The sequence below is a fragment of the Pelophylax lessonae genome (genome assembly GCF_965119305.1).
Source record: "Pelophylax lessonae genome assembly, chromosome: 13".
NCBI classification, from domain to species: domain Eukaryota; kingdom Metazoa; phylum Chordata; class Amphibia; order Anura; family Ranidae; genus Pelophylax; species Pelophylax lessonae.
In genome coordinates, this window is record NC_138780.1 from 174,851,701 (window position 1) to 174,879,571 (window position 27,871).

Here is a 27,871-nt window from a genome sequence, read left to right on the forward strand (position 1 = left end):
ATCTGAGACTATTCCTGATGCAGTGATGTGCACGAGAGGAGTGCCTCTCTCCCTCCTCACTGGGCAGATTGATAGGAGCAGAAGCCATTGGCTCCCGCTGCTGTCAATTGCATCCTATGATCAGGGAGTGGCCGGAGGGGCCGAACCGCCCTATCTATGTCAATTCCCGAGGGAGAGCCCACCTGAGTGCCCCCATAAAAAAAACAGAGAACCCAGGGCCGCTGGCCAGGGACCTGAAGAAGAGGATCGGGACTGCACTGTACAAAACTACTGTATATAGCAGGCAGGCATAACATGTTTGTTATTTAAAAAAAAAAAACAAAAAAAAACAAAGATTTAATATCACTTTATTTCATTTTTAATATTCAAAGCAACCCCTCCCCCATCCATCCATATCTACGTGGTTTGTTTTGCTGAGGAATAGCTTTGAAAAACAATAGCATTTCTGGTCAACTTCAGTAAAGGCAGATGATTCATGAAGGATTTACTTCCGAGAATTCACCTGCATTTAGCTCAGGCATGCTGGCAGGAGAGTGTGCATAGTTGAGAAAACCCCTCCTCCTCTCCTGAAGACACCTGGGATGTATGACAGCATTTGCCTAGGCATGGAAACCAGGAAGTAACTGAAGAAAGGTGAAAAAAAAAGTTTAAAAGAAGTAAATATGATATATTTTCCTGCTCAGTTACTAGCAGCACAATGATTAAAAATAGTTAATATGGATTGAGAATGCAAAGTTCCTGAACTTCAGGCAAACCAGTAAATACAGTGATAAAATACGATTATGTTAGCCATTTTACCTGCCAAAGGTTTTGTATTTGTATCCATCCAGTCTTGAGATTTACACAGCATAACCTTTCTTTACTGCATTAAAAAGATACAACTAGGTCTTGTCCCCATCACCCGCCAGTGAATGCACAGTGAAGGAGAAGCAACAGACTGAGGAGCTCCTCCCGAGCGCTCCTCCTGTCAGCATATTCCTTATTACCATATGAGCATTACAGAAAAAACTGATTGGCTCCTTTTCTTTCACCCAGTCTTTTTTTTTTTTTTTTTAACATATACCTGCATGAATTAATTTTATCTGTCTTGGGTTCATCTTTAACAGTAGCAAGTGCATGATTGGGTAGATTCCAAATAAAGTCTTTTAAGTGAACCCAACCTTTTGGCTAGCTTTGGATAGAGGAATGGTGAGAACCTCTAGCAAGCCTTTATCACAGTCTGTGTCCCTTTTTAGGGGATTTCACATCACTTCCAGTCCCGGTGACACAACATAAGGATGTCAACAATGGCTGCATTATTCCACTTCAATAAGGGAACCTGCAATCCCCCCTCTGTACTTGCTTATCCACTTAAGCCCCGGAAAATTTTACCCCCTTCCTGACCAGGGCCTATTTTTGCGATTCGGCACTGCGTGACTTTAACGGACAATTGCGCGGTCGTGCGACGCTGTACCTAAACGAATTTGACGTCCTTTTTTTCCCACAAACAGAGCTTTCTTTTGGTGATATTTGATCACCTGTGCGATTTTTTGATTATGCGCTATAAACAAAAAAAGAGCGTCAATTTTGCAAAAATAACAATATTTTTCAAATTTTTTTATATGAAATTCCCCCTCAAAAAAAATGTAAAAATCTAAATTTTTTAACATTTTCGGCCAATTTGTTTTATGCTACATATGTTTGGTAAAAAAAAAAAAAAAAAATCGCAAGAAGCATATTTTGATTAGTTTGCGCAAAAGTTATCGCGTTTACTAACAAAGGGAAAGATTTTTGTTGTTTTTTTTAAACGCATAATGGCGGCGATCTGCGATTTTTTTTGCGGTACTGCGACATTGCGGCGGACAGATTGGACCCTTGACTGACATTTTTGACACTTTTTCAGTTACCAGTGACATTTTTTTGAGAGGGAGGGGTTATGTGTGTCCCTAGGGGCGTGATTCTAACTGTGATTGGCTGTGGCTTGAGGTGTAGGAACAGTTATCAACGGTTCTACATAGTAGAACCGTATGATCGCCATTCCTACACAGGGGAGAATGAGAGGCGGCTTGTTTACATCAGCCGCCTGCCTTTCTCCCTCCACCGATGATCGCGAGTGACCGGCGGACAATCGTGTCCGCCGGTCACACGCGCGGGGGGGTCCGTGACTGCGCGGGAGCAGGAGCGCGCCTCCGGCGGCGCGCGCTCGCACCTGAGACCCTCACAGGCTAGCGATGTAGACCTACGTCGCTCTGCCTGTGAGGGGCTGACTGCCGCAGTAAATATACTGTGAGCAGTCGGCAAGTGGTTATACTTAGTAAAGAGCACCTGCCATATGGTCATAAATTGTATAACAGTACTGTAGTACCCAATGCCTTGTACACACGATCAGATATTCGGATGACTTATCATTCGCATTTTGTTGCATGATACTAGTATCCAATTTAACAATGTGTACTAAACGTATGATTTTTTTTGTACGATTCTGTAAATGTTTCCTGGTTGTGTAGCTTCGTATCGGATAGTGCAAAACAAAAACAATGGCAACCAGGCTTTTTCTGTTTTTTTTTTCGTGTTTCTGATGATACGTTGTCTTTGTCTATCGATTTTTAGCGAATGCATACTGTACTGATTAAACAATTGTCTTTCGCTATCGTACGACAAAAGTTTTCGTGTTTGTCCCTTTCCGATTTTGTTGGACGAAATGACGTGATCGGCTGTCAAAAGCTGTGTACTAACGATCAGATTATCGTGCGATCAATTCAAAAGCGATTTTTTCGTACAATTATCTGATCGTGTGTACCATCCATAAAGAAGCCATTACTTTAAAAACTTTTATTGCTCGCAAACCCAGTTTATAGCAAAAACAGGCAATAGTCACATCCTTACTAACCATTGAATGATGATGGGGATTGGCAGAGTTACAGCTTGAAGCAAAAGTACTGCACAGGGCTTTTTAAAATATATTTTGTGTTTGTTTTTTCTTTGGTACGTTGAGGCTCGGTTCACACTTGTGCGATGCGGGAAGGCTGCGAATTCGCAGCCTGTTCCCGCATCACATCCTGTGCGGATGCCATATGCGATACGCAGGGGGTGTCAATTAAATGTTAACGACATCCCCAGTTTGATCGCATATCGCAGTGCGATCTGACAATTCGCACAGGATCGGATCGCACTAGTGTGAACCACTGTGCGATTCGATCCTGATGCGGCTGAAAAAAAGGGTCCTGTGCGTGTTTGGTGTGGATACAGTGCGAATTCAGCCATACAAAGTGTATGGCTGAATTCGCATCCGCACATGAGATCGCATGTAATGAAGGAGAAGTGCGCTCCGAATTACATGCAATCTCGCAAGCCGCACAAATGTGAACCGGCACTTAGGATCAGAACGTGGAAAACCAGCAATCCATACGTGTTTCCTGCCCCACTGTCAAAACGCACTGGGTATCTGATCTGCTGCAGGTGTTATGCTGGCCATACACTATACGAAAAATCGTTCAAACTCACTTTCGAAAAAGGAACAGTCGGCTGTGAGAGCAGATGATTGTGCCATCATGTAATGACCTAATTTTGATCGATAAATCGTTCAATGGACATAAATGAATCAGTCTTGCGTTCATTTTGTCACATATACCTAGTGCAAACAGTTCGGGCGAGAAACACATTAACCTTTATATTTATCATTCGTTCAGCAGAATTTTCCAAACTGTTCCTTTGATTTTTCAGCTCTAAAAAGTTAAAATCGATTTTTTATTTGTGCCCATTCACTGGATGAAAAAACGAACAAACGGACTAAATGACAGATTTTCAAATGATTTTTTGGCTAGTGTATGGTCAGCATTAATATAATTCTAATGACAACCCAAATGCAGATCACAAAAGCAGTGCATTTGCCTGCGCCAGATCACATACAATCCGGTGCAATGTGTTTTTAAAAAGTAGAGCATGCACTACTTTTGGCGCAATCCATTTTGATTGCAGACCATTTATATGAGTGATAAGGGGGAAGCAGCAGAATTCTAACTTGATGCAAAAGTAAAGTACAATAATTTTTTTATAACAAATTTTTTTTCTTTGTTATATTCAGGACTAAAAAAAAAAAACTGCTCAAACAATCACATAATGCTATATTACAGAGCTGCAGATAATAAATACGAACATTCATCTCCAAGAATTCACTGAATTAAAGAAAAAAAAAATGAAAGTTGGTTACATTTTTAATATTTTTTTTAAACAACATAACAATTTTAAAAATAAAGATTCTCTTTAAAGTATAATTAATTGTGATCTTATATTGAGAGAATGTGCATCAACATTTTTTTTTTTTTTTTAAAGTAAAAACACTGTATACAACAGAAGTTGTGCTACCAGCAGGTTTGGGGGGCTTTACATACACTTTAAAATAAAACTGGCCAAAACCAGACAGACACAGCTGCAACAATATACCATTTTCACAGGGAAGTAAAGAAAGGGCCAAAAGCCAACGAACGTCTGGATAAAGTTCTAAGATGTTGCAATAAACTTTTTTTTCCCCGTTTTCTTCTTGCCAAGTCACAGGTCATAGTTTCTAAGCAGCACATTTGCTTCCTTCTGATTACAAACTACTAGCTGGCCCATTTCCCAAAAAAAAGCATGCATTATTAAAACAATCACTTTACATAATTACTCAACTCTCCGCCCTGCACACTTTGTAAAAAAGATTTGCCTGCAGAATCAGAGACACACACTTGTTAGCACTCAGACTGTATCTATCAGTGTTTTTAAGCCTTCAGATGGAGCTCTACCCGTGTTCCTCAAGGAGAGACATCCAAGGTAATCACTCCGTACTGCCTAGTTCTGTGCTGTTTGCTGCCGGCCTCTTAGGTAACATCATTGCCCTTATAATTCTCTGGCAACACAAGTTAAATGGGAGGACCAAGAAGACTTCAGTTTTCTACATACTGGTAACAGGACTCACCATTGTAAACCTCACTGGAAAGATTATTGTGTGCCCAGTTGTAATAGCTGCTTATTCCAAAAATGAAACTCTATTCCAGCTGACTGAGAACCAAAATCTGTGCCATTTTTTTGCATTTTGTATGACTTTCTTTGGCCTGGCACCCACCCTCATCCTTTTGGCCATGGCTGTTGACTGTTGGCTGGCTCTAGCCTATCCGTTTACCTACACTAGACGCATCACCAACAAAGTTGGGCTTATGGTCCCTGTTGTGGCCTGTATCTTCAGCCTGGGCTTTTGTTTGTTGCCTTTTTTTGGAGTTGGGAGGTTTGTGCAATATTGCCCCGGCACCTGGTGTTTTATTGAAATGACCATGAGGGACTCAGCTCTTAGGGATCGCATCTATTCTATGCTCTATGGTACAATTATGGGACTATTAGTATTGGCCATCATTTTCTTCAATGTGGCCATCATGAGACATCTCTATACAATGTACCGGAATAACAGCATGAGGATCACTATTCGTGCCAATGTTAGCACCAAAGGACAGGATGGGAACCAAACTCAGATGAAGGAGTCTGACCATCTAATTCTGTTAGCAGTCATGACTGCTTTATTTGCTGTCTGCTCGCTGCCTCTGACTGTAAGTATGTTGGAGTAAACATTAAAGTAGACTATTTTATATTAAACATACATATGACTTTGTTTCCATAATACAATTTTTTTATACCACCGCTTTAGAATGAGAGGTAAAGGGCTCGTTCGCAGGGGTAGTACATATTGCAGCCCCTCTGAAAAAGATATTATGCTTTTTTATCCCATTTTAAAATGGTGACCAACCCCCTGCGACTGCATGCATGGCACACAGCGTAAAGGCCCGTACACACGATAAGAAAATCTGAAGGGAAAATTCGTCCGACGACCGATCTGCCGATTTTCGGATTGTTAGTATGGTGCTTTCGACAGCCGACTCCGATTTTTCGGCCGAAAATATCCTGATGTGCAGGCTATAAAAATTTTTGTTGTCCGTAATACAACGTCCGATTTTCGTCTCATTAGTACAGATTTAGATGGAAAAAATCTTAAGAGCAAGACTAGGCATGCTCAGAGACGAAAGAACACATACAAAGAAATCCAACACATGACATCACTTCTGAAGTAGAATTATGTCGTACGGGAAAATTTGTATGAAAATAACCTCTTCACTTTCCACATCAGACTAGCATGCCACAAAAAATGGACGACAGATCGTTCGATAATCTTATCGTGTGTACGGGGCTTTAGTGTGCTTGTGATGCAGCCCTATTCACTTCAATGAGTTGATTTTGGTGGTGGTCCCACCAGTTGAATGCGAAATGCTGTTTAATTCTTGCCGCAGCAGCAACATCCAACAGAAGTTCAATCCTTTTATATGCTCCATCCAAAACTGAACGAAAAGTTTTGGCTTCGCATACACTTTAAAGTTTTTGGGGTTTCTCTGACCTCATGCAGCACCATATCAACGTTAGTTTTCTTGCTCTCTGACAAGTTGCATACGTGCACGGCAAGAACAAAAGCTTATCTGTTCTGTCTGTGGTATAGGAATTTAACTTGAGAAGATAAATGATTTGTTCTGTATTTAAAGAAAGGGAACACCAATATTTTCATATGTCAACTGTCAACACTCCTGGCATATTTCACTCATTATGAAATACATATGAAAAAATGTGGAAATACCAAAAATTGTGCCAAAAAAAAAAGAAATCTGTAGGATTAGCTCTGCTTGGTTGCTTTGTGTTATTGTATATTTTTATTTCTTTGAATAAGCTTTAATGTGTTTCGGCACTTAAGCTGAAGTCTATCTGTGAGCTGCACAGTCAATGGAAGGATGAATAACCGATCTTCCAAAACATGGAATCGCTGCTTCCAGCAAGCATAGAAAAGCTGTTGAGATTAGATCCAGGACTTGACTTTTTTGTAAGTTCAAAGGAGTACAGCCAAGAGATGCTGGGACTTCAATCCTTAGGGCTCATGCACACTGGGCTTAAAAAAATGCCATATTAACATATGTTTGCCATTTTTTTTTTAGCCTGTAAAAGCACCTTTATGATAGCCTAGGTGTCCATGAACACATAAGAGTTTACAGATATACTAGTAGAGAAAATCCCTGACACGTTTAGGAGAGGAGCTTTTGGGAAGAAAACACGTTTGAGGCACCTAGAAGGGTTTAGCACTTGAGCATTCAATCATTCCAGTGGCTAGAATAAATTAATATTCAGGCCAATAGAATGATGTCATGGCCGCGGCACAGAGCTCTGAAGGAACGTCACGTGTATACCGTTCCTTCAGAGTGCATACGCCAGTGATGTCACCAGCTGCTGCTCCCAAGAATATATCCTAAACAGGGCACGTTTAAGAGATTTTAATTTAACCTACAGGTAAACTCTTAGGGATAGCATCTATTCTACGCTCTATGGTACAATTATGGGACTATTAGTATTGGCCATCATTTTCTTCAATGTGGCCATCATGAGACATTCTATACAATGTACCGGAATAACAGCATGAGGATCACTGTTCGTGCCAATGTTAGCACCAAAGGGATGGATGGGAACCAAACTCAGATGAAGGAGTCAGACCATCTAATTCTGTTAGCAATCATGACTGCTTTATTTGCTGTCTGCTCGCTGCCTCTGACTGTAAGTATGTTGGAGTAAACATTAAAGTAGAATATTTTATATTAAACATACATATGACTTTGTTTCTGTAATGCAGGTTTTTTTATACCACCACTTTAGTATGAGAGGTAAAGGGTTCGTTCGCAGGGGTAGCACATATTGTAGCTCCTCTGAAAAAGATATTATGCCTCTATATCCCATTTTAAAATGGTGACCAACCCCCATGACTGCGTGCATGGCACACAGCGTTAGTGTGCTTGTGATGCAGCCCTATTCACTTCAATGAGTTGATTTTGGTGGTGGTCCCAACAGTTGAATGCAAAATGCTGTTTAATTCTTTCCGCAGCAGCAACATGCAACCAAAGTTCAATCCTTTATATGCTCCATCCAAAACGAAACGAAAAGTTTTGGCTTCACATACACTTTAAAGTTTTTGGGGTTTCTCTGACCTCATGCAGCACCATATCAACGTTAGTTTTCCGGCTCTCTGACAAGTTGCATACGTGCGGCAAGAACAAAAGCTTATCTGTTCTGTCTGTGGTATAGGAATTTAACTTGAGAAGATAAATTATTTGTTCTGTATTTAAAGAAAGGGAACACTGATATTTTCATATGTGAACTGTCAACACTCCTGGCATATTTCACTCATTATGAAATACATATGAAAAAATGTGGAAATACCAAAAATTGTGCCAAAAGGCTTATACAAAAAAAATCTGTAAGAATAGCTCTGCTTGGTTGCTTTGTGTTATTGTATATTTTTATTTCTTTGAATAAGCTTTAGTGTGTTTCGGCACTTAAAGCGGAGTCCCCCCCCCCCCCCCTCCAAAAAAGTCAGCAGCTACACATACTGTACACATACTGTAGCTGCTGACTTTTAATATTAGGACACTTACCTGTCCTGGAGTCCAGCGATGTCGGCACCACAGCTGAAGTTTCCATCGGCTGTTGGGTTCTCCCACCGCCATTGCCGGTCAGGGAACCCGGCAGTGAAGCCTTGCGGCTTCACGGGCGGGTCCCTACTGAGCATGCTCGAAGCGCGCTGCACATTCGGATTGGCTTGGCGGTGGAGGAGGGGTCCTCAATTTGCCGCGCTGCCGTTCCCAGAAGTGGGGAAGGGTACCTGTCAAAAACAGGTACCTGCTCCCCCCTCCCCCCCCCCTGAAAGGTGCTAAATGTGGCACCCGAGGGGGGGGGAGGAAGCAAATGAGTGGAAGTTCCACATTTGGGTGGAACTCCGCTTTAAGCTGAACTCTATCTGTGAGCTGAACAGTCAGTGGAAGGATGAATAACCGATCTTCCAAGACATGGAATCGCTGCATCCAGCAAGCATAGAAAAGCTGTTGAGATTAGCTCCAGGACTTGATTTTTTTGTAAGTTCAAAGGTGTACAGCCAAGAGATGCTGGGACTTCAATCCTTAGGGCTCATGCACACTGGGCTTAAAAAAATACAGTTTTAACAGGTGTTTGCCATTTTTTTTTAGCCTGTAAAAGCACCTTTATGATAGCCTAGGTGTCCATGAACACATAGGAATTTACAGGTATACTAGTAGAGGAGCGTTTGCCGGCTGGAAAAACAAAAAAAATGCCTGGCACGTTCAGGAGAGGAGCTTTTGGGCAGAAAACACGTTTGACGCACCTAGAAGGGTCTAGTACTTGAGCATTCAATTATTCCAGTGGCTAGAATACATTAATATTCAGGCCAATAGAATCCATTTGAATCCACTTGAATGGCCGAGCCACAATGATGTCACGGCCGCGGCACAGAGCTCTGAAGGAACGTCACGTGCATATCGTTTCTTCAGAGTACATACGCCAGTGATGTCACCAGCTGCTGATCCCAAGAATATATCCTAAACAGGGCAAGTTTAGGAGATATTAACTTAACCTACAGGTAAACTTTATTATAAGCTTACCTGTAGGTAAAAATCAAAATCCCAGCACATAGACCTGGGTCTCAGCGGGAGCCCCGGGTCCCGTACTAACAATGGGGACCCAGAACTCCCGATTCCAGGTCACCTGATCACTGTGATAGCCTCTGATTGGCTATCACAGTGATCAGTCACTGTGAAGATTGCCCCTGTGTTTCTATCTCTGTGAATGGAAAGTAAAGATACATCATATTTTTCTCTCTCCTTGAAGAGAGAAAGAAGAAACAAGTTTGTGTAAAAATAATAATAAAAATAATAAAAAATCTAATAAAAAATAAAGAACAAATACCTAGATCAAGGTTTAATCTAGGTCAGTGCCAGGGTTAGTGTTTGGGTCAAGTAAAGGTAAAGGTCAGTATATTTTGCACAGGATTAAAAAAAAAAAAATGTAATTAGTATAAGTGTCAGTGTATTTTGTTTCTGGGCTGTTCTACGGGTACAAACAACAACTAACATCAACAACAACACTTTAACATAGGTTGAACTGGATGGACTGGTGAGTTTTTTCAACCTCACTAACTATATAATTATGTAACAAACACCTATGTGATATCGCTGCAATTGTCAGAAGCAGGAGAATTTAATTTAGGTTGTTCTTTGGTGGTAGGTTATTGTAGTAAAAAGAAATATACAGCTAAATTTAAAAAGATTTTTGAAATTTTTTTTATTTTGGGCCAGTTTTCCTTTGATTATAAAAATATAAATCAGGAGATATCCATTAAAATTTACCACCAAATAAAGGCCCAATTTGTCCTGAAAAAAAAAAACAAGGTATAATCCACCTGGATGCACAAAGTAGTTGTGATATGTATGGTTTTACTAACACGCGTCAAAGTTACAAAATTGTACGTAGGTATTAACATTTGTTTTACTCTTAGGCGCAAAGGGGTTGAAGATAATTTCCAGGTTTGGATATTTTTACAAAGTTATATTGGTTCAGCTTGGATGAATGTAACAATATATATATTATTCCTGTAGGATCCCAGTGGAAGCTGGAAATCACTGTAGTGGGCACCATGGGCGTCCGCATAACTTTTTTCAGGGGAGGCATAATTTTAAGGTCACCCATGCTCCGCCCCTTTTTTAACAATGTCATGAAGGGAAGGGGCTTAGTCATTATACCTATTTTGAGTATTTATTTTTAAAGGGCAAAAAGCAGCATTTATTTTTAAAGCATTTGTTAACCTAAAAAAAAAAAAAAAAGAAATGGATCCTGTTCCCTTAAAGCATGTTATACAGCACAGTGCTTGTGCTTTGTAATTTGGCCCCCCTGTATCACCTAAAATACCTGGCTGATCCTGCCTGGCTATGTCCTCCCTTCTGTAAACTGACCACGGTATACCAGGGCTGCTGAGCCTTGACTTCGTGGTCAGTTTACGTGCCGCCATCATCCGCAGCTCACCTGTCCTCCTCTGTCCTCTCTCCCCCCTCCCTCCCTGCCTGTCTGCTCCTGTTTCAGTGCCCGCCCCCTCCCCTCCGGCTGCTGTAGTTTAATTTAAAGTTGTATATCCTGTCTACAGTCTGTTTAATAATCCTGTGTGCCCCTGTGTCTGTGTTTTATAAAAATAAGCCATTCTTTACAACTTTTCAGAGCATCAATCGCCACTCACGTGACCTGCCTCCTCTCCCCCTCCCCTCCCGACTGACTGACAGGGAGGAATCCTCGGTCCCACCCGCTGCAGGCAGCTGTCAGACGGGGAGAGGAGAGAGCCGATGGGTCACGTGAGCGGTGCTCTGAAAACTGGTAAAGAACGCCCTTTTTTTTAAAACACAGACACAGGAGCACACAGGGTTATTAAACAGACCAGAAAGGATGGTATAAAGTGGCATAACAACCACTTTAAAGGGGAAGTTGAGATTCCAGGGGGGGGGCATTTGCCCCCCCCCTTGCTCCTACCTGCGGACGCCCATGGTGGGCACCTCTACTCCTGTGGTCTTTACTAGCTTCTGGGTCCCGTGCCGAGCATCTGCCCTGCTTCATTGTGAACACAGGAGGTCACCTGCGCAATATGGGTGCCGTTCAGATAACATTTTGCATTTCCACAATAGATGCAAACTGTTCTCTGCTTGAATGGTGTGGAGAGGCATGGAGATGACATCACAATCTCCACCTTGTCTAATCAGAGTAGGCATGGCATTCATTGACAAAATGCAATGCATTCTCTGAATGGCGACCTCCTGTGTTCAGTAAGCAGCATGACAGTGGCTCAGCACAGGACCCAGAAGCTAATGGAAATCCCTGTGGTGGCAGTGCCTACTATAGTTAATTTCCAACTTCCAGAGGGATCGGCCAGGTATAGTATGTGTATACCTACATGGATCAAAGCTGGACTTGTGTATCTATGTAAAAAATATCTCGATCTGGAATCTATCTTAGGAAATAGAGCGCCAGACCAATTTCATAAAAGGAGTCCAAAATAGCTTTAACTTACATGACACCCAGCATATTTTCAAGGCAAACCAGGCTTCCCCCTCTTCAGGGCTACACGACAAATGCAAAAAAGTAAAAATGTATAATTGTAAATTTTAAAAAATGAAGGCATCGATGTCCACAATTTTCTTGCATATAAGTTCCAAATTAATTTGTAAACAGAATAAAAAAATTGTAATAATATAATGGTCTAATAATATACTATCATATACTACTATAATAGATTCATGCAATAGAGTAAACCCCCGTTATATCGCGGTTCAGTTTTTGCGGTCCCGGTATATTGTGTTTTTTTTCTGTAGACCTATTAATATTATTTTACTAATTAAATCAGTATTAATTAAATATTTTTGTGTTTTCCATTGCTCTTGCTCTGTCTCTCTGTATCTTTTATGTGTTTAAATGTGTTTCTATTGTTTTAAAAGTGTGTTTAAAGATTTTAAAAGTACAGTGACAGTTATAAAAATACCTAGAGTGTATTTAAATAGGGTCTTTCTATTTTGCGGATTTTCACTTTTCGCGGGTGGGTCCAGAACGTAACCCCCGCGATGTAGGGGGGTTTACTGTATTACAAGAATAAACAAGCATATAATCAATGATTACATGTTGGTTTAATATTAGATGTTTTATTCTTTTTATATTAAAGACATATTTTGGTCTTGTCCATATGATTGTTGGTTTTAGACACTTTGGGATGGATTTACTGAAGGCAAATAGACTGTGCACTTTGCAAATTGCAGTTGTAGTCTGTTGTTGTCCAGAGCTTAGTAAATGAGCAGAAGCTCTGCTGACTTCTATCATCCAATTATCTGCAAGCAAAAATGTTGTGTTTTTTTTATTTTTCTTGCATGTGATTGGCTATACTTTGCAAAGTGAAGCTTTACCTCATTTACTAAGCTCCGGGACAACTGTATGTTGTAGAGTGCAAGTGCATTTTGCAAAGTGCCCAGTCTATTTGCCCTTAGTAAACCAACCCTTATGATTGAATTATAATTTTTCAGATTTTTACATCCTTGTACTTGCATTTGTCTTGTAGCCCTGATGAAGGGGAGCCTGTTTTGGCACCAAAATGCATTGGCTGTCTTTTAAATCATTAAAGCTGTTTTGGACTCCTTCATGAATTAGATTTTTCTGTAAAATTATTTTTTGCATTTGAATGTGCTTTGCGGGAAGATTGCCCATTCATGCAGCAATTAAGAAAAAATTAGACCTACTGCATGTTTTATTGCAGCAAACCACAATGCATGTCATGTGTATCCTGCTGCGTTTCAACACAGGTTTGCTGCCACCTACTATACTTGTGCATTGGGGACCCTTTCGGAATCAATAGCACAATAACGGGCCACACATAGCACCTTGAATTACTATGTTTTGAGGTGAAACACATTTTATTGTACTTTATTGCAATGAATAGGTCTGAGGAGGGACTTAAAGTGGTAGTAAAGTCAGTAATTTAAATAAACACTGACAGGCTTTTTTTAACAGAAGAGACCCTGGAGGTATCATCTGTCATAAATGTCCCCCCCTGCCAGCGGGTATTAAAATCTGAGCCGCACATGCGCAGCTCAGATCACAGCAATCGGACTCCTGCACCCATGTGCAGGAGTGATGTCACCTCGGCCCAGCCAATCAAGCTGCCGAAAATACAAAACCTGTAGCGCTGCGGACTGGGGAAAGTCCTGACAGTGCATCGCTGTAGGGCTCCATTTGAGGGTAAGTCTGTCATAATGTACTAGCATGCAGAGGCTGACTGGCAACCTTTGGCCCAGGGGGCAAGTACAAACTAGAAGCCCATGGGGCAGCTAATCGGCCCCACTCCCACTATTCCCCTTCCCGGCCTCCTTCTGACCCCCATTCCAGGCTGAAGGTCCACTCCAGGTACTCTCTACTCACCGGCCAAATCCAGGTTCCTGACCTGGCCAGCAGGAGGCGGTTGGGGGGGGGGGGGGTGTCTGGGACAGCTCGATCTGGGCTGGCTGAGGAAGGAGAGTCTCCAGTGGTGTATGGAACTGGCTTCTGTTCAGACACAGTTTACACCATCCATGCTGGGGGCTGGAAGGCCTGCGCTCTGTCCTTGTCTTTATCCTGCACTCAGTAGGTCAGTGGTGGAGTCTTTACTTCTCTTCACCAAGCATCCTTTAGGCATGTCTATGGCAGAAGCGGTGCAGCTTTTTTACAGGGCATCAGAGTGGCCATGTTACCGCAACAAACGGTAAAAAGCCGGCAAATATCGGTTGTTAAGGAGCGGGGCCTCCGCATTCCTGGGGTGGGGTTTCCCTGTTGAAAGTTAAAGCATAAACAAAGTCCCTGCAATTAGAGCTGTCAAAAAAAAAGCAGCCAGGCATTCTGTATCAACAACACTGCTCACCAGCTGAAACAGAACGAAAAAAAAGAAACATTGTTTCTTTTTGTATCTTTCTGTTTATTCATGTACAGAGTAACTGCCGGTTCACACTGTTCCGACTTGTCAGGCAACTTGGTCGCCTGACAAGTAGCGGTCCATGCTGTGCAATGGTTCCCGTTCTAATAGGAGCGACTCAAGTCGCTCCGACTTAGAAAAAGGTTCCTGCACCTTTTTTTTGCAAATTTGGAGTGACTTGCATTGACTTCCATTATGTGAAGTCGTTGCAAGCCGCGCCGAAGTCGCAGTGCACGGGCGACTGCATTAGTCGCCCGAAGTCAGGTCGGATCAGCGTGAACCGACACTCAGACTTTTTTTTTTTTTTATTAAAGGTTTCTCTGTTTAACCCCTTTTATTTACTCTAATCAGCCTTAATTAGAGCATTTGTTACCCCAGTACTTCATATTCCTGATATGTGCCTGCTGTTCCATGTACTTGTAGGAGAAAGTATCCAGTTCTCTTTGTATTGCTTCCTTTGTGTGAAGTCCCTGGTGTTCCTGCCAGTCCCTCTGCTTTCCTATTAAAAACTGACCACGCTAAGCAGGAGAACACACTGTGGTCAGTTCTCTAGCTGTGCTGGAAACTCAGTCTACTCTCCTCCAATGATCAGACTTGTCCTGGCACGCCCTCACTGCACAGCTATTCAATGGAAAGCTCAGTGTGCAGTTGCTTCTCCTCCCCAAAGCTCTTATGCAGCTAAGAACAGAGGGAATGTGATCTCTTATATAAAAAAAAAAAGGGAAAAAAGGTATTTGTAGTGTTTTTTTTTTTTATCTATAAAAAAATGTTTTGCCTTTTATTTATATTTTAAACTAAATAGTTGTTTTACAAGGTGATCCTTTACAATTACTTTAACTCCTTATTCTCCTTCTCCATTTAATTACTGATTCCCTGCTATTTTTTTTTATTTGTTCACTGCTATTTTCTAAACTATTAAAAATTAAAACTTTTTTTTTTTGTTTGCGTTGTTCGTTAATATATTTACATCTTTTTAACATATATTTACATGTTTCACAATGAAAAAAGCAATGTGCAAAAAGCAAATTTTTTTTCATTTGTAAATAACTTCAATGCTTTGTACCATTATGGACAGCTGAAGTGTAAACAAAACATTTGCGGTAGGAATCGGTAGATGGTATCAGGGAGTACTATAAAAAAAAAAGTATTGATACGCGTACCCGCAAAAAAAATGGTAGCAAGGCATCCCTAGAAAAAAGGCATGTTTATAACTGTGCAGTACCACAACGTGATAGTGTGAAACATTTGCTTAGATGAGTAATTATACATTTAGGAAATCTGGTGGAGCCTTATGTGTGATGAAGAAAATTCCAGAGAAATCCCCTGTTAAGCTGAAACACTTCTTCCTATGAATACAGAAATAAGCAAACATTATGGGGAAGACAATAATGGAAATGAGGATTGAAGAAGCAGCTTCTTGGAAAACTTTTGCACCATATCCTAGGCTGTGAGGGACTAAAAATAATCTGTCCACTGGGACCAAGAGGAAGTCACTACTTTTGGTTTTCCCAAGGAAAGCTTTCCCAGTATAGTGTGCCGACATACTGTATGCTCTGTTCCACATGAAAGAGTGCCTGTCATACAACATTCAATGAAAATGCTAATGTGTTTATAGTACTTACATGTCTTGAGTTATTTAAACATTTGCCTTTAAGTTCATTTTTAACAATTCTTAGAGATTTTATTTGATTGCTGTTTTCTATTTCATTGGTATTGTTTGATAAACATATTTGTAGGGTAGCCAAGAAATAATCAACTCTTGTAGCAGTTACACTTTTTTTTGCTTGAGGCCAGTGGTATCCAAACTGCCGTCCAATGGCCCGATGATGCTCTTTGTTTCCTTTTATCTGGCACTCCCACTGACATCAAATAGGGGACACAATTCCTCCCACTGACACCAATGAGGGGGGAACTATAACTCCCAGTGACACCAATGATGGGGCACTATTCCTCCCACTGACATCAATGATGAGGCACTATTCCTTCCACTGATACCAATAATGGGACACTATTCCTCCCACTGATACCAATGATGGGACACGAATCCTCCCACTGATACAAATGATGGGGCACTATTACTCCCACTGATACCAATGATGGGACACTATTACTCCCACTGATACCAATGATGGGACACGAATCCTCCCACTGATACCAATGATGGGACACTATTCCTTCCACTGATACCAATGATGGGGAACTATTCCTACCACTGATACCAATGATGGGGCACTATTCCTACCACTGATACCAATGATGGGACACTATTCCTCACACTGATACCAATGATGGGACACTATTCCTCCCTCTGACACCAATGATGAGGCACTATTCCTACCACTGATACCAATGATGGGGCACTATTCCTTCCACTGACACCAATGATGGCACAGTATTCCTCACACTGATACCAATGATGGGGCACTATTCCTCCCACTGATAACAATGATGAGGCACTATTCCTCCTATTGACATCAATGATGGGGCATTATTCCTCCCACTGACACCAATGATGGGGCACTATTCCTCCTACTGACATCAATGATGGGGCACTATTCCTCCCACTGACACCAATAATGGGGCACTATTCCTTCCACTGACACCAATGATGAGGCACTATTCCTCCCACTGACACCAATGATGGGATACTATTCCTCCCACTGACACCAATGATGGGGCACTATTCCTCCCACTGACACCAATGATGGGACAGTATTCCTCCCACTGACGGGACACTATTCCTCCCACTGACACCAATGATGAGGCACTATTCCTCCCACTGACACCAATGATGAGGCACTATTCCTCCCACTGACACCAATGATGGGTCACTATTCCTCCCACTGACACCAATGAGGGGGGCACTATTCCTCCCACTGACACCAATGATGGGTCACTATTCCTCCTACTGACACAAATGATGGGACACATCCTCCCACTGACACCAATGATGGGGCACTATTTCTGCCACTGACACCAATGATAGGACAGTATTCCTCCCATTGACACCAAAGATGGGTCACTATGGGCGGTAGTCCGCTCACTGATACCAATGATAGGGCATTATTCCCCCTCCTTAAATTGAAACTAAAGTCTTGTGGTTTTTTAAAAATAATAAACATGTTATACTTACCTGCTCTGTGCAGTAATTTTGTACACAGCAGCCCCGATTCTTCTCTTTTCGGGTCTCTCACAAGGGACCCTGGCCCCTACCTCCTGCCGAGTGCCCCCGCAACAAGCAGCTTACTATGAGGGTACCCGAGCTGAGCCGCTGTTCTGTGTGTCCATTCAGACACAGACCTGCGGCTCGGCCCCGCCCACTCTCTCCCCTCATTAGCTCACTGACTTTCATTGACAGCAGCGGGAGCCAATGGCGCCTGCTGCTGTGTCTCAGTCAATCAGGAGGGAGAGTCCCGGACAGCCAAGTCTCTCGTGCAATATCGCTGGATCGAGATGGGCTCATGTAAGTATTATTGGTAGCTGCTGCACACAGAAGGTTTTTTAGAATGCATTAAGATATAAAACCTTCGACGAAAGATACAGTGTCTATCCGAATAGACAAATTGCCAATGTATTTTTTTGCGCATCTGATACCAGATCTGCCAATAGACCTTTGGGTGAAAAAAGGTTTTCATTCTCTTTCGGAATTATCCAAGGAGGCTACGCCTCTGATGATCTTCCATAAGCAACGTATACTCCATTTAGTTAGCAAATTGCCCTCCCAAGATATAACGGTACCTCGAGTTGCGTGGCATATATATCAAGGGGACCATATTCAGAAAGGGGGTATTTCTAAGTTTTATGACCTTGTTAATCGCCCTACTCAAACTTTGCGCTCTAAGGCATTTGCTAAATGGGAACAGGACTTAGGGCAAATATTCTCAGATAAGGAATGGAGCAAAGCTCTACACCATAGTTTCAAAGCATCACACTGTGTACTACACTGGGAAAACGTATTTAAACTTACTTATAGATGGTACCTAACTCCGACCAGACTGGCGTTAATGTACCCGGGTACATCCAATCGATGCTGGAGACACTGTGGGCACACAGGGAGTTTACTGCACATCGTATGGCAATGCAAATCTGTAAGAAGTTTCTGGAGATCGGTGTTTAAACTATTTGCCACAGTTACTGGGTGTATACTACATCCCTCGACAGCCCTCGCTCTACTAGGCTTGGGAATAGATAAAGTCCCGGTCATGTTTCGTACCCTACTTTTGAACATCTTTATAGCAGCAAGACTGACTATTCTTAGTAACTGGAAAACGGACATTGCCCCTGCTGTAGCAGAGGTAGTGTCCAGAGTACACCTTCAATTCTCCCATGAACATGCATTTGCAAAGACGAATGGTACTGTAAAAATGTTTGAAATAAACTAGAACACGTGGAACTCTGGTTGAGACACTGTAACCCTACCAAATTGACTAAAGAGGCTCTCTTCCCCTCCCCCTCTTCCTCTTTTTTTTCCCCCTTCCCTTTTTCTATGTAGTTCAAGGAGGTAGTTTATCCAAACCTTCGTCGTACTGTTTTTACAGATGGCTCAATATCCTTTCTTTTGCGATTAATGCTTTTCGCTGAGTTGATGTACCTGTATTAATGCTACATCTTGTTTGGACTGGATATGGCTATGTTTGTACTTGTTTATTTTTTCAATAAAAATTTAAAGTTAAAAAAAAAAAAAGATATAAAACCTTCTGCCCTTTACAACCACTTTAAGGTTCTGGCAGCCATATGTTTGGGCTGCCATTATACCCATATGTACAAGCCAATGCTGTCCAGGACTCTGCCTCCTGATTGGCTGACACACAGCAGCGGCACCATTGGCTCACGCTGCTGTCAATCAAACTCAGTTAGCCAATGGGGAGAGAGAGGGGGCAGGCTGAACTGTAGCTCCATGTCTGAATGGCCACACAGAGCTGCGGCTCAGCACGGGTGCCCCCATAGCAAACTTCTTGCTGTGGGGGCCCTCGACAGTAAGGAGGGGCTAGGAGCAACGGCGAGGGACCCGAGAAGAGGAGGATCTGGGTTGCTCTGTAAAAAACTACTGTACAGAGGAGGTAAGAATAACATGCTTGTTATTTTTAAAGAACAAAATTAGACTTTAGTATCACTTTAACCAAACAGCACTCATAAGGTGAGAGATCTGACGTTTTTGGATATCTCACCTTAAGATTGCTGTTTGGTTAAGCTTCTGGCATGCTTTTATTCTGATATGTAATAAAGATTATACCATTTTAAATATTTATATTTTTGGAGTCTCCTTTCTTTGTCTGAAGTGCCCACAATAGTCCCCAAATTTCTGGAGGGTATTTTTCTTCTGTTCAGATTGGGATGATGGCACTCGCATAGCTGTGCGCCATATACAATTCTTTATTGAGATCAGTGGCAATCATACCAAAAGGAAAGTCAAAAATAGAGCAAACTCAACGTTTAGAGGAAATCATTTGTTTTTCAGGGTTTATGACCAGGTTATTTTAGCTTGGATTATTCTCATTTCTGAAAATGCCCCTAAACATTTCAATTTCTCTCATAGATATTATTTCAAGTCTTCAAATGGTAATAAACCCAAAACCAAAAATGTAATATATTGTGGCTTATCAATCATTGGATGTGGTGGCTGCGTTAGTTTTCTTTTTTAGGCTTTTCCCCTCTGTTTTTACCTGGAAATCAGGTTAGTAACCCACCTCCTGTATTAGAGGGCCTCTACTCTCTCATCCACTGTATCTATAGAACAACTTAGCTACTCTTGAACAGCGGCATTGTAGAGGGTTGTGTTAGATGGTGCAGCTAAAACTTTAACCACTTGCCGACCAGCCACCCCCTATATACGGAGGCGGTTCGGCAGGTTCTCGCGTTCCTGGGGGCACCCGCGATCGCTCCCTGTGAAGAGAGAACAGCGGTCTGCCGTTGTAAACACAGCAGACCGTTGTTCTCTTTTAGGAATCAGTGCAGTGCTCCTGTCTTCCTCCCATTTGGGAACACAGGTCTCTGTATTAGTTTCAAAAGCCCATCTCCCTCGCAGTTAGAAAATACCCCCTAGGCTCACATTTAACCCTTTGATCCCCCTGGGTTAACCCCTTCCCTGCCAGTGTCATTATTATATTATATTCAGTAACAGTGCATATTTTTTAGCACTGATTACTGTAGTAATGTCACTGCCCCCCCCCCCCCCCCCAAAAGTGTCAAAAATATCAGTTAGGGGTTCGATCTGTCCGCCGCATTGTCGCTAAAAATCACTGATCGCCGCCATTACTAGTAAAAAGAGATAAATAATTAAAAATTACATAAATCTTTCTCCTAGTTTGTAGACGTGATAACTTTTGCGCAAACCAATCAAAATATGCTTATTATGATTTTTTTTTTATTTTTTCAAAAATTTGTAGTAGAATACAAGTTGGCCTAAAATTATGAAAAAATTTGATTTTCAACATTTTTTTTTTTGGAATGTTATATAGCAGAAATTGTCAGAATTGTCGCTTTTCTTTGTTTATAGTGCTAAAAATAAAAATCACACAGGTGATCAAATACCATAAAAAGAAAGCTCTATTTGTATGAAAAAAAAGGACATCAATTTTATTTGGGTACAGCGTCGCACGACCACGCAATTGTCCGTTAAACTAACGCATTGCCGAATCGTAAAAATAGCCTGGTCATTAAGGGGGAAAATCTTCCAGTCCAGAAGTAGATCAGAAGCAACAACATCCATTTTTCCCTTTGGAATAATGGCTTGAACTTAATTAATAAAAACTGAAGGAGCGACTGAGATGCAAATTTTTGCCTGAATTCGCACCTGAACCGGACCCAAAAACGCACAGGACCCTTTTTAAACTGCACAGTGGTTGCCCTGGACATGTGTGAACCGAATCCAATGACAGCCGGTCTCATTAACATGTCATGCAAATTGGATGCAGTTTAAAATGCATCCAATTCGCATATACGTGAACCCAGCCTAAGAATGGGTAAGCTGCAATACAATAAGTGTATTCTTTTGGGGTTTAATACTGCTTTAGGTATATTTACATTTATGTTTAATAATATGTTTGCTGAAGGAAGAAAGTTATGCTTTAAAAACACTTCTTAAAAAAACAGTCATTAAAAAACAGGGCATTGTAAGCAGGGGCAGACTGGCAACTTTCAGCTCAGGGGGCAAGTACAAACCAGAGGCCCATGGTGCAGCGACTCGGCCCCCCTCACACTCTCCCTCTTCCCATCCTCTTTCTGACCCCCATTCCAGGCTGAAGCCCTGCTCCAGGGACTCTCTAATTACCCCCAGGCTGAATCCGGGTTCCCAACCTGGCCAGCAGGGGGCAGTTGGGGGGGGGCTGGGACAGCTCAGTTGGGTCTGGCCAGGGGAGGAGAGTCTCCAGTGGGGCATAGAACTGGCCTCTGCCCAGACACAGTTTACACCATCCATGCTGGGGGGGGGTCTTTGCTCTGTCCTTGTCTTCAACCCGCACTCAGTAGGTCAGTGGCAGAGACTTTCTTCACCAAGAATGCTTTAGACGTGTCAGTGGCAGAAGTTGTGCAGCCTTTTTACAGGACCTCAGAGCTGCCCAGGGGGAAATTGCCCCCCTGCCTCCTGGCCCAGCCCTCCCCTGACTGTAAGTAACATTTGCACCCTGGCCCTAGCGCAAGCAGCTGTGTTGTGCAGTTACCCCAAACTGACAAAATAACAGATAGTGATTTCCCATTGGATGATGTCAGATCACGCATGCACTGTGGAGGAAAAAAAAAAAACATTTCTAGAGAAAAGAATAGTGCCCAGATACTTTGATTGTCTTACCACATTTGCACCTGTGCCAAGACAAACATGGGGCTGGCATTGCAAAGCTTATTATAAAACTGATAGTTGTCTGGAAGTTGTGCTGATCCTGGGATATGAGAAGAGTTTAAGTCTCTGACCTGGAACATGCATGCGGCCAGTGAAGTCAGAACTCAATTTATATATTCTTGTTTCAGGTTGGGTAATCTTGAAGGATATAGAATATAAAAATGATAAAGATAGCGAGATAGCGATAAGCACCATAACAACAAATGATTGGGAAGATGAGCGCTCTCCAAGACAAGGACAACTGGGCAGAGAAATAAAGGATAAAATATCATAGGTTGGTAAGAAAACACATACAGTTGGATAAGATGTGTTGCAGTACCTGAGGTGGGAGCCAGAGCTGTGGGGAGAGGTGGGAGCCAGAGCTGCAGGGAGAGGTGGGAGCCAGAGCTGCGGGGAGAGGTGGGAGCCAGAGCTGCGGGGAGAGGTGGGAGCCAGAGCTGCAGGGAGAGGTGGGAGCCAGAGCTGCGGGGAGAGGTGGGACACAGAGCTGCAGGGAGAGGTGGGAGCCAGAGCTGCGGGGAGAGGTGGGACACAGAGCTGCAGGGAGAGGTGGGAGCCAGAGCTGCGGGGAGAGGTGGGACACAGAGCTGCAGGGAGAGGTGGGAGCCAGAGCTGCGGGGAGAGGTGGGACACAGAGCTGCAGGGAGAGGTGGGAGCCAGAGCTGCGGGGGAGAGGTAGGAGCTTGGGGAGAGGATGTCCCTCTTGTCTCAGGTGGTGAGAAGGGCTAGGTGGAATGAGAATCGCCAGAGGGAAGTCCTCACCAAGTGGAGAGAAGAAAAGATCTGCAGCTTGGGGGTGGAGGAGAAACCAAAAACAGCAGGATAAGATATTAGATTACATGTTTCGGGACAACCCCTTTAATCAAATCTCAAATCTCATATCTTATCCTGGCGTTTTTAGTTTCTCCCCCCCACTTGGCTCAACACTCCGGGATTCCTGTGTGTGAGTGGTGCCACCTCTTATCGTGTTCGGCCGTTTGGCGTGGCTCTCCCTGGGCTTGCCGCCGACTTCCTGTGACGTCATTCTCCGGCGCAGCTCGAGACCAGGGATTCCATCTGTTCCACACCCCCCAAGCTGCAGATCTTTTCTCCCCTCCACCTGGTGAGGACTTCCCTCAGGCGATCCTCATTCCACCTAGCCCTTCTCACCACCTGAGACAAAAGGGGCATACTCTCCCCGCAGCTCTGGCTCCCACCTCAGGTACTGCAACAAATCTTATCCAACTGTATGTGTTTTCATACCAACCTATGATCAGAGTTTTCTGCCAAGACTTTCTAATAAACTGAGGTATTTTATCCTTTATTTCTCTGCCCAGCTGTCCTTGTCTTGGAGAGCGCTCATCTTCCCATTCATTTGTTGTTATGGTGCTTCTCTCATTTGGGTTTGAGAATGGGACAGCTGCACCCCTGACATGAGATATATGGTCTTTCTCCATACCTATATGGTTTTTTTATTCATTCTTTTTTATCAGACAGACCTTTCGGGTCCTCTGACCAATTAGCTCACAGTTTTTTTTTGTGTGTATTTTTCAACTTACATTGACACCTACCAAATTCAAATATATCCTCCAATGTTTGCAATTCCCATGGGACTCTGATCAGACATTGGCTGACAAAGTGTGCTTACATCATATATTGACAATATACCCAACAGTCCATAACCCAGGAAAGTTGTTATGATATATAGTGTAACAGTAATCAAAAATCCTCACCAGGCTTGGATGAACTCGACGCGTTTTGGAAATTCCTTCTTCAGGGTGTAACAGGTATAATGTATCTACAATGTAAATTGACTTGGTTTAGAATAATACATACCACGAAACCACCATGGGGTGTATTTACTAAAACTGAAGTACAAAATCTGGTGCAGATCTGCATAGAAATCATACAGTTTCCAGGTTTTATTGTCAAAGCTTAAAGCGTAACTCCACTTTTGTTGAGAAAAAAACATTCCCCTCTGGGTGATCTCTGTACATTACAAGGGTTTTAACAAAACTTTGTTGCAGATTCCTACCTTTTGTTATTCTGAAGAAATCATTGTTTTGTTTCTCTGTGCCTCGGTGCTGAGTGGGTCAAATGAGAGTGGTTTCATAATTATCTGTCAGCTGTGACAGCTGCGGGCTCTAATGAGGAAAGCTGCTGGGCCTGCATCCCTTTAGACGTGTTCCTATTGGGAGTATCTCACCAAAAATGAAATTTTTATTGCAAGGAATGCCAGAAATCTGACTTGTATCTTAGGCCCCTTTCACACGTATGGACCGTTCATTTCATCAGTTCAGCCACTTAACCTTCTTAGCGGTATTCCCGAGCGTGGCTCGGGGTTAAATTTCAGAGCCAAAAGCGGTAACCCCGAGCCACACTCGGGGTACCGCCAGAAGCATGGCTGGATCCTGTAAAAGAGGTTACATACCTTGTCACCGGGATCCAGCGATGTATGCGGCGGCGGATCTTCCTCCTGATCGTCTCCATGCCCCAGCTTCCGTCTCCTGCAACGTGACGTTCGCAGGGGGGTCGAACCGGCGGCAAATTCAAATGTAAAACACACCAAACACACTGATACCATTCAAAATAAAATAAATTCATATTACATTGCCCCCCAGTGCCCTTTCCTGCAGTTTTACTGTACTTTTTATGTATATATATATATATATATATATATATATACATATACATATATATATATATATATATATATATATATATACATATATACGTATGTATATATATATATATATATATATACAGTATATATATATATGTATACATACATACATACTTTAACTTATTTATAGTTTTTTATTATATTATAATTTATGATTTTTTGTTTCAAACTTTATCATATCCAAGATGTTATAAAGAAGAACACATAGTAAAAAGAAATCATATGTAAATAGTTGGTTTGGGCTGCTCATTTTCAAGAATTACATGCAAAATAATTGTACCGCTTTCAGCACCTAAAATCCGAAAGAATCATACCGCCAGGGAGGTTAAAAATGGATGAAGTATTTATCACTTTTTCATCCATTTTTTATCAGTTTTCATCCGTTTTTCATCCATTTTTTTTTTTACATCCACGGATATTGACGGAAGTAGTTGAAAACAGATGTAAATGGAGGATCATCCGTTGCCATCCGTTTTTCCATAGGAATGCATTGATGTCTGTTTTTCATCTGTCAACGGATGGATGAAAAACGGACAAACGGTGTGTGAAAGGGGCCTTAGTGCAGACTTCTGGGAAAATTGGTGAGCCAATCACACAAGCAGGAAATAATGTTTCTGGGGGTGTGGTCAGTATACATTCTGTGTACAGAACAGCTCCAGGTAGCCATATTGTATTGCATTTCCTGAAAATCACAACAGCTGCAGATTGAAAAAGAAAGGTCATTTTTAACAACATTTAACCCTCCTCTTATGTTAGAATTCCGTTACTATCCATGATGTTAGGGTCAGTTTTGACCCGTGTTTTAAATCAGCCATAAAATACCCTCTGAATAATTATTTATCATCAAATTTGTTTCTTACCTCTTGGTTACCTTGTTAGGCTTCTTTATCCTTGAAAAGATTGGTTTTAATATTTTTGGTGTGACCCCTAGACCTTTCTTTTGATAGCATACCTCATTGTCAAATTTAAAAAATGGTAAAATAAAGTCAGCAACTCTGAAATGAATTTGTCCTATGTTTCTTCACTTTATTTAGAGAAGCAGACAAGCAGGAAAAGAGATAGGCCCCTCCCTAACTACAGCTCACAGGGTTGAGAGGTGATTGGCTGTCAGTGTTACTAAGCAGAGAGAGTGTTTATGATTTCAGTTTTGGAACTTATTAGTGTCCTAAAATCCTATATTATAACTGGGTCAGAATTGACCCTAACACCATGAACGTCTTAATTTTCACCACAGTATTTTATAATTTAGTGAAAAGGATTATTTTTCTATTACATTGTTTAAATAGAGGTTCCTGACAAAGTAAAAAAATCTTGATGCAATAAACAAATTTATGTGATACTTATAGACATCCAAAACCTGAAAACGGGTCAGTTTTGACCCTAACACAAGAGGAGGGTTAATCACCATATGATTTGTGTCGCAATTGTACACGCTATATTGTTTTTTTCTTTGTTTGCAATTTTTTTCCCCATAAAAGTGGAGTTACCCTTTAAATGAACAAGCTGATTGACTACAATGCACAGCTACACCAGATTTTGCACTCTCCAGCTTTAGTAAATCAACCCCCATGCATAATTTTGTAGAAATGTTTCATACTCACAATACGGACTATATAGCAGTGCGTGGGTGGACCAGGCTTAGCCGCATCTTGGCCAACGATGTTAGATGGAGCTTGTGCTTCCATTTCACTGTGGGGCCTGTGGATGGTGGGGCAGGCTCTGCCCACACTCCCTCTCAATTGGTTGAAGTGGGGGTGGGGCACATTTTTCTCCAGGCACATGGCGTCAGGGTGCTGCCGTGCATCTGAAGTATCATGGGGCTGGAACCGTATATTATGCAGCAGTGCATATATATACAGCAGCCAGTATATGATGAAACCACACTTTGTCAGCCAATATATGATTTTAAAGTGATTGTTTTATATTTTGTTATAAAGATGTACTGTAAAGTTTTTTATATACTCTGATCAGGAAGAATATAAGTCATTGATTAGTAAAAAGGAGCTGGCATTTTAAAGAGAAAGCATCACCTGCCCATTCAGGGCAAAGTGGCAGTTCATCCGGATTGCCCACCTCTCCAGCAAGTTATAGTCATCATCCATCTGCAACTTGCCCTGAATGGTCAAAGTCACAGAGTCTGTTTATAATGGATTAAAAAAAAGTGAAGATTTGCGATCTTAGCGAATATGTATAAATAATAATTGTGTATTAGCAGTGCCTTTTGTCTTAAAGTTGTTGTAAACCCTTACATATACCCAGTTAAGGGACTATCCTCAGGTGATACACAGGGGTTGATTTCCTAAAGGCAAATAGACTGCAGTTACACTCTGCAAGAGCAGTTGCTCCAGAGCTTAGTAAATGAGCAGAAGCTCTGCTGACTTCCATCATCCAATCATGGGCAACCAAAAATGCTGCTTTTTATTTTCCTTGCACGGGATTGGTTACTCCTTGCACAGTGAAGCTTTACCTATTTACTAAGCTCTGGAGCAACTGCCTTTAGTAAAACAACCCCATAAAGATTAAACAAATCCTCCTACATAAGTTGTATCTGTCTATCCGCAGTCTTCTCTTCTCTACATCCGTTCAAAGTCCAGAAATTATAAAGCTTGTCTGAAAGTTCAGAAAAAAGGGGACGGAGAGCTGAAGTTACACTCTGCAGAGCTCAGTGAGAGCTCTGAGAGCTGATTGGAGAGAAAGGACATACCCACCTTCATACAGCCCACAGGAACAGAGCTGAGGCTGTCAATCGGCTGTAGCTCTGTCCCCTGTCACCATTTCTCTCTTGTGTGGGTGTTAGGAAAAATTGTCAGAGGTGATTCATGCTGATAGCAGAGGAACAAAGCAGCAGACAGAAATGACACCTAAAGTATCTCACAAAAGTGAGTACACCCCTCACATTCTTGTAAATATTTTATTATATCTTTTCATGTGACAACACTGAAGAAATGACACGTTGCTACAATGTAAAGTAGTGAGTGTACAGCTTGTATAACAGTGTAATTTTGCTGTCCCCTCAAAATAACTC

At 41.9% G+C, this 27,871-nt stretch overlaps 1 protein-coding gene across 2 annotated transcripts in view; it reads left to right on the forward strand.

Annotated features, from left to right (window-relative positions):
* Positions 1 to 4,740: 4,740 nt before the first annotated feature.
* The window catches only part of LOC309543239 (prostaglandin D2 receptor-like), a 38,327-nt gene continuing 15,196 nt past the window's right edge, over positions 4,741 to 27,871 (forward strand). Inside the window, exon 1 of one of the 2 annotated variants that reach the window (XM_082242689.1) lies at positions 4,741 to 5,555. In XM_082242689.1, the coding sequence (XP_082098815.1) occupies positions 4,749 to 5,555 (807 nt within the window). In that variant the 5' untranslated portion in view covers positions 4,741 to 4,748. Of the gene's footprint in view, positions 5,556 to 7,349; positions 7,591 to 27,871 lie in introns of those variants that run through there. The other variant, XR_014224771.1, reaches the window with a different exon arrangement.